The sequence below is a fragment of the Squalius cephalus genome (assembly GCF_949319135.1).
Source record: "Squalius cephalus genome assembly, chromosome: 21".
In the NCBI taxonomy this organism is placed as follows: Eukaryota; Metazoa; Chordata; class Actinopteri; order Cypriniformes; family Leuciscidae; genus Squalius; species Squalius cephalus.
Window position 1 is genome coordinate 26,267,820 of NC_137142.1, and position 15,786 is coordinate 26,283,605.

The window sequence follows — 15,786 nt, forward strand, 5'->3', positions numbered from 1 at the left end:
CCTTTATTTTTATTGAATGTGTATTTGTATGATTTAATGTTGTTTTCAAAAAATACTTTTTGTAAAGTGTAAATTCAAACATCTATATATGATTTCCTAACATCTGAATGTTGATTGTAAATCCATCAGCGGGTTCTGAGGTGTGTAATGAATCATGAACGTTAAGTCAAACAGACACGACTCGACCCAAAGCAGATTGACAGTGCTTTATTTAAGCAGTCTGTAAGAAGGAAAATAATGTGCATCCCTATCATATACATTTACGTGTAAAAATACTAGGATGTACAGTGTACAAAAACAGTTTCTTGCAGATAAGCTTTCAACATCCACGTGGGACCTATACTGTATTCAAGGAAATCTTTTTTTAAATGATTATTTAATATGATGGATGGTATTACAGTTCTTCTTTATTTTGATATTTTTTCTGTGTTAATCCCTTCCATGTAAAATTCTTAACCACATGACTAGTTCTCAACATGGATCTAATGACAGAGCTAGCGAGGTCAAGAAATGTCACAAACTCTAAAGCTACATGGACATAAAATGTGTGTGTGTTGTTGTTTTTTTAAAGATTTGTCTTTTGTTTTTAAATAAATACTTTACAATTCATGCTCATTCATAATACACTACCAGGAGCGCGATATAGAGAAAGTCTGTTGTAGACAGTACAAACAGTAGCAGCAGTGGCACGCTGAGGTGCGCTTAGGAGGGATGGGTCTCCATGGGTCCCTTCCTCACACTAGTTCAGTATTCAGGGAGGAATGACTTTAGGTTGGGTCTTTATTGTCCTCTGAAACTCTTGAAGTGGTGACACTGGTACAGATCAGCTTTTCTACAACACTAGAGCATTAGGAAATCTCGGGAAACATTAGTCTGTCTGTGTCACCAGGCAAAGGTTGTGTTCTCCTGGCAGCGTTTCACGTCTATCTGCATCCACGCTGTTACATATTACAGAGCACAATCACTCAGAAAAGTAAAGTAGCATGAGGTCTATGAGGCGCGAATCTGTGCTTTCAAGTATTTTCTTCTTTTTTTTTTTCCTCCCAAAGCATGGACCTTATTTCCTTATGCTGAGCTATATAAAAAGAGCAATGGGTATGAAAGTGCTACTACAGGCAGATACAAAGCCAAGTGTTAAAATATGGAGTTACAAAAGTGTATGATTGATTTGGCCAAAGCCAAAGGCCCTTCTGCTGTTTAAATGAAGTATTCCCAATGAACGTATTTCACATGCAAGGTACCGCCCCAATGCACAACATTCTCTGCCTCTCCATGTCTCGAGGAAAAGTCCCTCACAAGTGCATATTAAAGATAATGAAATGGATGAACAGCGTCACAGTATGATTAAATAGTCGTACAATTACAAATCAGTTCATCTAAAGTTAAAAAGCAAAAATAAAAGAGCAAACAAGGAAATACAAAATGAGTGCTTTCATCTCTCTATTCAAATTCGTAAATGTTACCTAATCAGAAAATGTAAAACAAGAAACAAAATCTTGAAAAATGTTCAAGTTATTCTCTGATAAATAAAAAGCAAAAAAACGAAACATTCAGCAGTACAAGCCTATTAAATGATATCAGGTAGTGGCATTAATAATCTTTTCTTTCTCTTTCTCTCGCTCTCAAACAATAAATAAATAAAATCATGGGGAAAAAGGCAAGGAATGATCTAAAGTTGGAAGACAGAGAATGACACAAACGGCGAATCTTCCCGCAGTACCACAGCTGTGCTATCAGAAAACATTATTGGGTTGGACATCACAGTTTTAAACACAAGAACATCCTCGAGCTCAACGGTACCATGCTACATCACACCACTGGAAAATCAACAATGCTCACAATCAATGCAGGCATTTTGGCGGAAAGCTCTGTTCGCCGCGAGGGATGTGGACAGAAACTTTCCGAATCGTCCTTCAAATCCACATCGGTCCTTAACACACATGCAAGAAACTCCAGTTCAGACGCCTCACTCTATCAAACCTTGTTCTACTTCACTGTCCTTCCTCATAAATCACTTCCCTCTTCATTAATGTCCCACCTCTCATACTGGGCCACATTTCTTTCCATTCCTGTCCAAATGAAAAGAACACATTAAACGCAACAGCAACATGCACATACGCCATCTTTACACTCCCAAAATAAACACCACAGACAGACTTTTATTGCCGAACACTATCAAGAAATGTACTGCATATATCAAATTATTACTCCATAATCTAGATATTTCCCTTTGATCTCATTTAAAGAATTCCGTCCATCTGAGCTTCAGTCAATTAAATCCTCAATCTGCAACCGGAAACATTTTCACTCATAAATGTTCATCGAAGAATTTGTAAGCTAATATTTGATATGGTCGTACGGGTCCATGGTGGAAGGATTCGATTTGTGTACCATAGTATTCTAGGAAGGAATGTGATCATGATATTAGATGTAGCGAAGCACGTTAACGCTCAGCATTTACAGGGTTTCTGCAGGTTTTCTGAAGGTAAATTTAAGACCAAGTAATGAAAATGAGCTCTATTAGCAAAATGCGACTTCCAACAGATATCCGTTACCTTTTAATTCATTTTACAAAAAGAGTAGATTCAATAGATTCTCTGCTCCAAACCACATGCTCCAAACATGTCAATAACTTTTACTGTATCTTCTGATCACACCGTTGTTTTCCAGTGCAACTCAATAAGGATTCTTAAATCAAGATGCATTTACTGGATAACAACTATAAAATAAGTTTATACTTAAAACAAGAACAAATATCTGCCAATGAGTTATGTATAAACTCATTTAAATGTTTTCAAGACTTCATTTTACATTTGCCTCTCAAGTAAAAGCATCAAAGACGTTTAGATATGCGTATGGGAAAACAGTGCCGAGGAAGATATTCATTTTTTGCAATGCAACCTTTAATGTCATGACTCAATTAATTGAAGACTTTCTGCTCTGATTTAAGGCCTTCATTTGTGTAAGGGTGAATTAAGACTTTTTAAGACCCACAGAAACCCTGATTTAACTTGTCTATACCTACAATTAAACAAAATGATTCCTTGATTTTCACTCTCCTGCCTTGAAGCAACAACAAGCTCGTGCAGAGTTGTGTTTAAACGCTCGAACGCAAAGCACAATGGGACACGCGCGTGTCCTGCTCTGTTACGGACTTCACATACAGTAACCTACTGCCAGAGGACAGCTGAATGAATCAGTGTGGTCTTTTACAGCCCTTTCAGTGGTGGAAAGACAAGCAACACATTTCAACATCACTCAAGACTGCTCACAATATAGAGGAGGGTAATGAAACTCCCTTGAGAACAACACTACACTGGTGTGAAAAGAAAACGGTTCAGGGAAAACAAAATGAAAAAACAAACCAAGGCCTTTGCATTGACCCGTCTACATTCGTAAGCCTTTTTAGGTGCATTTGTTTCATTCAAAAAAGGAGACTTAAAAAGCACTCTTAATAAACGAGAGGACAAACAAACAAAAAGAAAAGAATAAGTTAAATTTGCTTAAATATATTTTTTTAAATCACTTTTTTTTTCTTTTTTCTCATAACACATAAAACAGTGCTTCCTGCGATTCTTTCCATTAATGCTGGTTTTTTTTTATGTTGTACTGTGATTGCAATATTGAGCGTTGAGTGGAAAGGGTTTCTTACAAAAAAGTTTGGGCTTTTGGGGAATTCATTCTGATCATCACTGCATAAAACATTCCACATCAGTCAAACATGCCATCTTTTCCATAAAACACTGAGACGCTTCTTCTTAGGGAGCGATATGCGAGAAATAAAGCCTTCCGTAAATACATTTATGGTGGAAATAATCTGAGGAACCATTTGTAACGGGTAGTTTTAGTGACTGCATAGCTCAGGTTCACAGGGCTTTATCTGAAGGAATACTGTCTTGTGGAATGATGAGGGGTAAAGCTAGTCCTGGTGACTGAGTTGAACACAGATATCCTCTGTGAAGCCTGAGTAAACCGTTTATGGCAGTTTTAACTTTATATAACAGTAACAAAAACAAAAGCGATTGTGTGTAGTTATACTACATGTACCCGAGAGATTGGAATCGTAAAACCCATGTGAATCTCTAAGCCATGCAGTTTTATGTTTTCATCTGAACTGAGCGGATGTGTCAAACAACTTGATACCAGTTCCCATTGAAAAAAAAGGAATGAATGTGGAGCAACATCTCAAACCAAAAGAGAGAAACACAATAAATACAAAACTCCTAACAAACAGCTAAAGTTCTCCCATCTCGACCCAACCTTTGGGCTGGAGCTGTGAGGACGTTTGAGCGGGCTGGACCTCGGTCCGACCCCACGTGCAAATTCCCATCACCCTAAATCAGGAGTTTCCATTGGTCTAGCTAAACAAATGAGGGAACCGAGATGGACGATGGAGGGTCAACAGGGCCGGGGCTGTTAGAAGCTGAAGACCTAATTTGTTCCAGTGGTGACCTTGATGAGGATGAGGCAGTTTCGGCTGCGTGGCGCTCACTCTCTCCCGCTGGCGGAGTAGGAGAACTGGGGGAAGTGTGGCCGTCGCTCGTTGTCCATGCAATCCATCCCATCTTCATCGACTGAGGAGAAGGGCACAGGGACAATCGGTCAGGAGGGGGCTAGGCTAACGTTACCGGTCATTTTCAGCCAAGCCTATGCAAATAAAATATTTTATGCAGTTAGCTGAGAAGAAAACTTTATCTGAGCCACTTTTACACTTTCCGTCGGGTCACAAAAAAGCCTGCAATATGCCAAAAAAATTGGCACCCACACACTTCCAGAAAACAAGCTGTTGAATATGGAGTCTGTGGAAGTTTGCAGGCGAAAACAAGGTTGTTACTTTTATTAAAAGGGTGATGAGGACTACATTTTATTCATCCCACACATCCTAAATATCGACTAGACCTTCTATATAAGCTTTGACTTTGATATTGAAAATATTACTGCCTTAGTTTCACCTCACACTCTCTAAACCTATTTAATTTAGCATTCAGAGGAGTTGATTGGAAGTAGAGTAACCATTATTTGCAGCTCAAGCACAAAAACTGCTCAAAACATTGTACATGAATGTTTATACAGTCAACGTCGATGATGAAAAAATGAGGGAAATTCAAAATGGTTGCTATTCTATTAGCGGGGGATATTGGGGGGGGGGGGGGGTCAAGTTTAAAACACATGTAATAAGTGCTTAGCATTTATGTTGGTTTACAAAACCTTTTAAAAAACATTTTCAACAAGTTTACGTATTAACAGACAACAGTTCTAACAGACAGTTCTACAGTGCAGTATAAGTTTTTAATGTTTATCTCCTCTGCTCACCAATGCGGTATTTTTTTAATAAACAATACAGTCAAAAACAGTAATATTGTGAAATATTATTACAATTTAAAATAGCAATTTTCTATTTCAATATATTATAAAATGTAATTTATTCCTTGATGGAAAAGCTGAATTTTCAGCATCATTAATCCAGCTTTCAGTGTCACGTGATCCTTCAGAAATATTTTTCATATGCTGCTCAAGAAACATTTCTTATTATTATTATTGATATTGAAAACAGTTGTGCTGCTTAATATGTTTGCGGAAACTGATACATTTTATTCAGGATTATTTGATAAATAAAAAGTTCAAAAGAACAGCATTTATTTGAAGTAGAAATCTTTTGTAACATTACAAATGTCTGTACTGTCACTTTTGATCAATTTGATGCAACCTCGCTGAATAAAAGTATAAATTTCCAAGCCCACTCTCAGACTTCCTAAAATATGTCATTACTAAAATTCTATAAATGTAAAACATATCTTGGCTAATCTGAAAATGCTTTTAAAGCTCTGGTAACATCTTTAAATCTATTATTCTCCAGATTCTGTCCGGGTCTGTGCATGTGAGATGAAGATCAGATGAAATGTACTGAACAACTCATGAATATAACCAAATAACTTCTTCACAAACCTTCGTAAACAATATTATGTGCGAACAAAAAGTAACACCCGTAGTTTTCAGGCGATCTCGATTTGTGCCAAAAAAATATTTTCCAGTACACAGCATACCTCTCACCACTGAGAAGATAATTAATTCAGCACAATACAACATGAAGCCAGTATGTTTTCTGAATGCACTTTCATATCATTACAGAATTGCCAATGTATGCAGAGACAAACTCACATTTTTCAGGAGGGGTTATTGTAATCGTCTGAGCTGTGAACTCTTCATCGAAATATCTGGTATCTGTCTCTGACGACACCTGAGGCTTGAATGGAGGTATCAGCTAAGGAAGGAAGAGAGGGGGATGAAGCACCTGTTTGTGCAGATCTGACACTGCATAGAGTGTGGCGAGCTGGAGGGCTCAATCTAACGCCTCTGAACCGCACCTCCTCTGCCAGCCATTGTGTTATTTGAGAAGGCAGTTTAAGTGACAGTGACCTATTATAACATTGAGTCACACATAACCTCTGTTTTAACATGTACCATTAAAAGTATTTTGTTGTGAACACACAATGAACTATTTCATTTCATGTTTAATGTTTAATGTTTCTCCATTAAATAAGAAATGAATAGCACATTTAAAAAAAATTTTTTTTAAAACAAAGCATGAAATAAGAAAGAAAACCAAATTATGACATATAAAACCCAATTCTGAGATATAGGGCCCTATTTTATCTAAGCGCATGATCTTAAGTGCACGGCGCAAGGGGTCCGAATCCACTTTTGCTAGTTTAACGACGGGAAAAATGGTCGGCGCTCCCGGCACATGGCTTAAAAGGGTTGTCCCTATTCTCTTAATGAGTGTTTTGGGCGTAACGTGCAAAAAAACAATCAGAGTCTCATCTCCCATTCCCTTTAAAAGCCAGTTGCGCTTGCGCCATGGTGGATTCGCTATTTACATGGTCGAATTTGCAAGCAGAAAAACTGAACGCTTCTCTAGCGAGGAAACAGATCTGCTTGTGCGTGAGGTTAAAGCGCGCAAGCAGACCATCTACGGGACAAAGTGTACGCGCGTTCCACCTATAGGCGCATATTACTAACGCGCTCTTTAAATAACAAAAAATAAAATGTTGCGCCGTTGACCAATTGAAACCTGGTCTATGGCACAACTTATTTTTTTTTATTTAAAGAGCGTGTTAGTTCTTTGTTAGTTCGTTAGTCTATTTCAGTTGCCTCAAAATAGCAAAGCGCCATCAATCCGCCTGAACACACCTCGTTTTCAGACCAGTATGCCCATGGGCGCAAATGCATTTGCTATTTAAACAACGTGGCGCAGGACGTAAAATGATAACTGCGTCGGGCTGAAACTAGCAAAAAACACTTGCGTCGCGCCTGACGCTGTATTGCACCGGGTGTATGATGGGGCCCATAAAGTCACAATTACAACAACAAAAAAGTTGCAATTATAAGGAAAAAAAAATGTTTCTTAATAATTTTTAATGTAATGCAGAGGTGGACTTCAATATCCAGCACAACGTAATAACACTGAGTGCATCTTTATGTGTAGTGGGGAATGCAGGACAGCATAAATTATAAGTTACCTTTTTGTCATAGACATCCTGCCAGTCAATTCCAGTAAAGAAACTATGTCGCATAATTTCCTTAGCATCATCCGGACCTCCACCAAGTCTGACAGAAAAAAATAAAGGAAAGGATATGTATTTAGTCAGAAGACAACAGATGATTTTACACCAGTTCCTGTCTAAATAAGTGAAATATAGAAAAAACAGTTGAAATTTATCAAGAAATCATTGTGATGAATCTGGGATTCTGGGTTAGATCAGGTCTGCGGTTTGTACCTCTTATTGGGATCTTTGATGAGCAGACCTGACAGCAGGGACTTGGCATCAGCAGAAAGTGTCCTGGGGAACTTGATGTCCTCCATTAGAATGAGCTCGAAGAGCTTCTCATGGTCCTGATTGTAGAAAGGCAGTCGGCCACACATCATCTCATACATGACCACACCAAGACCCCACCAGTCCACCGCACGACCGTAATCATTGTCCTCCAGAACCTGAAGACAAACACACACATATATAAACATTCCTGCATGAAAGCATTCATGATCGCTCCTCAAAATATCAAAGGTGGACCCCAAAATGTATCTGGACTCAAGAAAGAAATCTCAGAGAGAAAATCGCATTATTGAATGTTAAATGCGTTAAAGGGTTCACCTGTTTAACATTTAATCATGGATAGAAACTCAAAAGGCTTTTAAAAATTGTAATTATCTATCCATCCATCCATCCATCCATCCATCCACCCAACCATCAATAAGTACATCCATCCATCCATCCATCCATCCATCCATCCATCCATCATCCACCCACCTGTATATCCATCCACCCATCCATCTATCTATCAGCCCATCCATCTGTCAATCATTCTATGTATCTATCAGTTCGTCAGACCATCCATCCGTCCGTCCATGTAACATAACACTGAATCAATTTCATGTCCATAACAGTCATTATAACTGAGAGTTTCAAAATGAATGGCAGTTATGAACAACTGCTAATATATGAATATGAGTAGCTGATAATGGCAGCACTTCACACACTCTTATTGTAGTGCTTCTCATCACCAAAATCATATCAGCGCAAGCCAGCTCTCTCTCTCTGGCCCATCAGCTCTAGACTGATAAAAGCAACTGAACGTTCATTCTGCACCAGTGTATCGGGTCAAAGGTCCAGCACAGGATACAGTTGGAACCTGGAAGCACAGTCCTAAAAGCCTGATATCGTTGGATCAAAGCTGTGCTTTTGGGCAAGCATCCCGGGCCCCAATTACCGAGGATGCTCATACACACCTTACCGGTAGCTCTTAAAGTCTAGGTGGCAGAAACAAGGTGGCTGGAGTTAGTGTGCGATGGAGAAGAGCTCTTCAGAGCAGAGAGTCGTGATTAATACGTCTGACTAATGACAAGGCTGGCTGGCACTAAGCCAGTTAACCATATGCTCAGAGTGGTGTTATAATGATGTCTCCTTTCTGATCTTTAAAAACAGGCAGACCTGCATGAGTCAACAGCAGCTTTCATTACTCCGTCTGATTAGGGAGCACAATATGAAGGTCCATGTGTGGAAGCAGCGCTAACAACCTCCATACAGTGAGATGGGTGTATATGACTATGCCATATATTAATGTCAGATCAAATGTGCTGAATGGTACATAGCACATTGTGTGTTTTAAACTACACTACCATTCAAAAGTTTGGGATCAGTAAGAAATGAATACTTTTCTTTACCAGTTAAGAAAATGTATTTAAAAAAGGTGACGGTAAAGACATTTATAATGTTACAAAAGATCTCCATTTCAAATAAATGGTGTTCTTTTGAAATTTTTATTGATCAAAGAAACCTGAAAATATACAGAAAATATTAAGCAAAAATATGCTTTACAACTGCTTTCAACATTAAGAAGAAGAAGAAATGTTTCTTGAACAGCAAATCAGCATATGATAATGATTTCTGAAGGATCATGTGACACTGAAGACTGGAGTAATGATGCTGAAAATTCCGCTTTGCCATCACTGGAATTAATGACACTTTAAATATATATATATATTCAGATAGAATAGTTATTTTAAATTGTGACAATATTTCACAATATTACTGCTTTTACAGTAGTTTAATCAAATAAATGCAGTCTTGGTGAGCATAAAAAACTTCTTTCAAAAACGAATTTTACCGACCCCAAACTTTTGAACAGTAGTGTATGTTACTTAGTGGAATAAATAAATGTCATATCAAACGTGCTGAAAAGTACAGTCACATTGTGCAATGTTTGATTTCAACTATATTACATGGTGGAAAATTATTATTATTATTCATTATTAATTGAATTATTTACTGAGCATCTTTCATCATATTTCGGTTGCAGCTGCTTCATACAGTGAAGTTCATGTGCATTACATTTACTTTTTTTCCCAGTTAAGAGTGCTTTTCATAAAAGTAATTGCTTTAATTGTGAGAGTGAGTTAAAATGTGTTCGAATTACACAGACAGAATGGGTGTGTTTGTGCACGTCTATGCGAAGACAGGACAGGACTGTGTGTTCTGGAAGCAAACAGGAGCGCAAGCACTGTTCATGTGTGTGTGTTGCACGTATGGCCGGATTGTGCTGTTTGTCCTGGGAGTGTACGTGAGCAGCTCGGCTGCAGGCGGGGATGCGATTAATGCACACAGAGCCAGTTGGGGTCTCCCTGTTCCAGAGCCACAGGCGAGTAGGAGCGGCCGCAGGGGAGGAACAGGCCCCTGCTCGGACAGCCATGTGGCAGGGCTGCTGCTCCCAGGACTGGGCCCTTGGCAAGACTGGACGGGGAGGGATGGGACAGAGAGCCTGTGGCTCCACCAGCCCAGTTCCCCAGCAGGGCAGTGGAACAGACAGCCTCCATGAGCTTATCCCACTTTGGCCGGGCTACACGAAGACGCTTGCGCATATGCACAGAGATGGGTGTGCAAAGTGCATACAAATGTATGCACACATACTGTAAACACGCACAGATCACGGTATCCACGCTTACGTGCTGCTACGCACCTGTACGCATCCCACAAGACGACGAACGCTAGCCACACCTGCATGCTGACAAACGCACGTCCTGTAGGCTCATTTAGATAAAACTAATGTGCTCTGAATCACACCTGGAAACCGGCGATATGTTTTATTGGTTGCAAACATGCTGCAGAAGCACTGTAATTACTAAATGCTGAAGATGTGACAGATGAGAACTCGATGACAGATGACATAGAGCTTGTGAAAACCATCCGCTATTAGAGAAGTATTTCTGTAAATGTATCTTCATTCATTCTCATTAACACTTAAAACATTTGGCGAGGGCCAAATTTAAGCGAAACTATTCCAATTTTACTTCTGTAACCCTAAAAGAAAATATTTTTTTTCCTCAAAATATCTTTCACACTCTCTCTCTCTTTCTTCTCTCTCTCTCCCTCTCTCTTTAATCCCCCTCTACTTTGCATCTCCAGAACTTGGCTCAGGCTGTGCTCTGTTATTTTTACACCAGTACGGCAGTATAGATTTCCAGGTTTCCCAGCCACCTTCTTCCAACCTTCCCCATCTGCCACCATCTGCCTCTGTTTAGCATGTACTTTTTTGTGCAATCACATACTCTTGTGAAAAATAACCAACACTCAAATCATCTCCTGGCACAGCGGCCAGGCTGAGCAAAACAAAATGTTGCGCCAAATTGTCTTCCGTACTTTTTCGAGTGGAATCTATATCCCCCTTCACTCCCGCTGCCGCCCCCTGCCCGCTCCCCCCTCCTGTCTATAAATATGGATTTAGCCACTGCAATCTGGGCACCGTGAACACCTCTGGTTGGACAGAAGGTTGAACAGCTAACTACTGTTCAAAAGAAAATAAAAGTCATACTTCTTTTTGCTATTTATATATTTTTAACAGAGTGTGCATTATATTACTAATAATAATATCTAACACTTATGACACTATCTCTGAGGTCTATATACATATAATGGAGTGGAATTGTATTAATATATTAAATATAGTATTTATTTACACTACCTTTCAAAGATGTTTTTGTAATAAAAAAAATACTTTTATTCAACATGGATGCTTTAAATTGATTGAAAGACATTTATAATGTAATAAAATAAAAATGTTTGAACTTTCTATTCATCAAAGAATCCTGAAAAAAATTATTGTTTATTGTTGTTTTATTGTAAACAACAATAAAACAATTATTGTATTTTGATCAAATAAATGCAGCCTTGGTGAGCATAAGACAAAGTGTATTTATATGTATTCTTTATATATATATATATATATATATATATATATATATATATATATATATATACACACACACATATACACACACACACACACACACACACACGGTAGTTAAACAATTTTTTTAAAGATCGAACTGGTAAAAAGTGTATTACAAATTGATATATATATATTTGTAATACACTTTTTACCAGTAAAAAATAATAGTAAGTATAGTTATAATACATTACAATACTTTCCTCCTTGCACATTTAAAAGCTAAAATTCAGAACAAATGACATAACGTCAATTTGTTTGCCAGATGTTTTAAACCATTGTATTGTTTAAAGCAGCAATTATGAAAAGATAAATATTGCAATGTAGTATACAGTGGTTACAATTATTTTTAAGAACATGCAACTGATTTTACTGCAACTGAGCCATTATGAATGCATTAGGAACATCCTAATAATGTATCTTATAGAGGCATCTCAGAAGCTTCTAGAGCCTAAACAGTTCATTAATTTTCAGTTCGGTGTAGGGTGCTCCTGATCATTTATCATCTGTATCTTTCAACTGAACAAGCTTTTCAATTTAATTTAATTTCACTGTAGTTTAACCCCTTACAACCTGAAGGTAGACATTTTTTCATGCTATGAAAATGGTGCGCCTCTAATATTTTAGCAAATTAAAAAAAAAAAACCTCTTAAGAGTTCCTTATATTCACTGTAATACCAAACTCCTAAGATTTTTAGTGTTGGTTAAAAAAAGCAAGTGGCTACAGAGTAACATAACTTAGCAACAGCCTCCTGTACCGGGCCGCTTTGGGACCAAGTGTGGGGGAAAACACACACGATTCATTCATTCATTCATTCATTCATTCATTCATTCATTCATTCATTCATTCATTTCACAAAACGAACAACTATACAAATTGCCAACTCTGAAGGCTTTGATGCAAATACAGTCATTGTTTTTGTCTCGCTGTAACGTGTCTGTCAACTAGCCTGAAAATCCAGACCTAAATCTGAAAGATTAATGGTCTGGCATCGACTAATGAAAATCGCCCAGCTCGAGGGGCGGCACCAAGCATGCATTTGAAAATCTCACTGCACGCAATTGGATAACACTACGACCAATCACAACAATAAGCCCCATACCCTTAGCTACCAGCGGAGCTAACTGGTAGATTAGACTCTTGCTGTATACGGTCGGCAAAACAGCAAAAATGCCCTTCTTGCAAAGGAACGATTCGAGCGCCGTCTTCTGTTCCTCTTTTAGATAAAAAGCCAAGTCTAACTCGTTCATTGTAGCGGCCAAAGCCGTTTCAAACAACTGGTGTTCATCCATAGCCATCTTGCAATGTTTACTAATGACTTCGACGTCACAGCGCTGTCGTCATTTGTTTAGCTTGCCTCTGGCCCGCCTATATCAGATAACCCGATGTGATTGGTGCAGCTCGGATACAAGGGCATATTTAATGAGCATCATTACTCGACTTACTCGATTACTCGACGCCAGAGTAAACTCGCTGAACAAATTCAACTTGTGCTCTTGCGAGAACTCTGGATTTCCAGGGTATCTGTCAACAACAAATAAAATAATGACTAAAGCTGCAAGATATAACGCAAACTAAATAATAAATTATGATTGTATTTTAACAAGATATTGTAATTAGTGCTTTCAAGGGGTTACAATTTTTAATCTAACATTTTTTTCGAAAATGCATCTAAAGTGGCATTTACTGTAGGTATATTTACACAGTCCGTTTATGAATGCAGTGGAATGAATGCAGTTAATATTGCATAAATAATGCTATGGGATTAATGAGTTTTAAATGGGTATTAATGGTTTAAAAAAATATATATTGAAATATGAAATGATAAAAAAATGGAACTAAAAAATATGAAACTAAAACCGCCAGTGGGTGGCGGCAAGTCACTGTCTTAATGAATGAGTCATTCAGTCACTCATGCAACCAATTCATTCAAACAACTGATTCATTCAGGAATGAAGTAAGTGAGACTCTTTATGAATGGGGTCACTGAATCATTGGCTCACTGGATTCATTAAAAAACAGATTCATTCAGTAATGAAACACTGATGTGTCGCTCAGAGACGCACAACAATTCTGTGGCTTAGTTGGAACCATTTTCATTGGCAAAATGGAGCAAAAACAGACAAAAAATGAAACAATATTAACTTATTGTTTATTTAACTTATGTTTAAAATCAATATCAAATTTGCAATCGTGCAGATATGTGGGAAAAAACAGCACTCTTGCTCGTGTGATATTGCTAAAATATATCATATGATATAGATATACTGTAGATATATATGATAAGACAAAAACCCATACAGGGGCTTTTTTTGCTTTAATATCTTAAATTTTAGGGGCATATAACTGCGTTCTAATAGGCTTCATCATGAATCAGTCGTTGCCCTGCATCATGTTCGTCACTAAGCAACTGCATGCAATGTAAGATAATATACAGGTCAGGGTGCGTTAAATGTGTTAATCATTTTAACAAGTAATTTTTTCAACAATGAATCGCACCAATTTAATGCGCAAGATTGACAGCCCTAACTAATATACATATCTATGATATATACAGCATCACAGGTCTTACTGCCATCTTCTTCCAGTCTAAAGGAATATGTATGGTTAATGCTGATTGGCTAACACAGTTGTCCACAAGAAGCTCCTTTCACCAATAAGAAATCTTTCGCCCATTTCTCCAACCTGCAGCTATCCCTCTTCTCCATTCGGGGTATTCCAGAAAGCAGGTTAAGTGACTTTGGTAAGTTTACCCAAAGTAAGCGAATAACCTCAACTTTGGTATAAGGTAACTTATGTAGCTATGTAAGTAGCAATAGCAACTCGTTTTCTGAACATAACCTGCTCCGGAGCAGTTAATGTTCCAGGGTTAGTTTACTTCAGAGGTATTGAGCGCATGCGCATTCCCTATTAAAGAGGCTCCAGTAATAGACTCCATGATATTATATTACATAGTTAAGATGCTTGATTTTTATTGATGCGTGAGTGTTTGTTCTTCATTTTGCTCTAAATATTATATAGAAAGCAAATGGTTAAACTTGCCAGTTTTAAGTATTATTTTATTCAACAAGGCACTCCATGTCATGACATCTAAAGCTAATGTTTAAATAGGACCAATCAATCATTCTAGCCATACTTGACTCTCGTGATATTATCTGAAATCATAAATTTGTCATTTAAAAATTGTTGAGCATGTTCATGGTCTACTGCATATGTTCCACTGATTAATGCTGACAGTTGTAGGGCTAGTTGCAGGTTTTGTTAATCATCAGGGGTTTCTTTACCTCTGGTGCCAGATACTCTGGCGTCCCACAGAAGGTCTTCATGGTAGCAGCATCGGTGATTCCTTCCTTACAGAGGCCAAAGTCTGTAATTTTGATGTGACCATCTTTATCAAGCATTAAGTTCTCCAGCTGGGCAAAAAGAAAAGAGTGTGAATTTGTCGACTTTTTGAAACACCATAGTCAACACAAAACTTCAAGTTCTTCTCCAATCTGACTTTGAATTTATTGAATTCATTTAATTTATAGACTGCCTGTATTAATATGCAATGGTCATTAAGTGTATTTCAAATTTCATTAAAACATCTTCATAATACAATGAACTCATATGGCTTCTACATGTATTGAACTCATGGGTGAAATAACATAAAATAACATAAAAATCCTAGAAAAAAAAGTTTTTAAAGTGTATTAGTTTCTTAATTCATGTTGTTAATGATGGCAAAAAAGTTGACAACTATGAAAATGTATTTATTCCCAGGAAGTAGAAAGAAACTTCAAGCCACATTAATTTAACCTTTCAATTTTAATGGCTAAGCTGTTTGTCCAAGTTTCTTGGCACTTTCACAACTGGCTTGGTCCAAGGCTGCGAGCAAAACACTGTGTCATCATCCACAGCCGCCAGAGTTTGATGTTTCCAAAAACCAAAGAAAAAAAAGCCCCAAACTCAAGAGCTTTTAATTACATTTTTCACGTCCCATGGCATACATTCGGATAAAGGCA

The 15,786-nt window shown here is 37.8% G+C and overlaps 1 protein-coding gene across 2 annotated transcripts in view; it reads right to left on the reverse strand.

Moving 5' to 3' along the window:
• Positions 1 to 172: 172 nt before the first annotated feature.
• akt3a (v-akt murine thymoma viral oncogene homolog 3a) overlaps positions 173 to 15,786 on the reverse strand; it is a 90,533-nt gene continuing 74,919 nt past the window's right edge. For both annotated transcript variants that reach the window (XM_079855256.1, XM_079855255.1), the window contains 5 exons: positions 15,067 to 15,195; positions 7,779 to 7,993; positions 7,521 to 7,608; positions 6,160 to 6,262; positions 173 to 4,574 (listed from right to left, as the gene is read on the reverse strand). In XM_079855256.1, the coding sequence (XP_079711382.1) occupies positions 4,489 to 4,574; positions 6,160 to 6,262; positions 7,521 to 7,608; positions 7,779 to 7,993; positions 15,067 to 15,195 (621 nt within the window). In that variant the 3' untranslated portion in view covers positions 173 to 4,488. The remainder of the gene's footprint in view (positions 4,575 to 6,159; positions 6,263 to 7,520; positions 7,609 to 7,778; positions 7,994 to 15,066; positions 15,196 to 15,786) is intronic.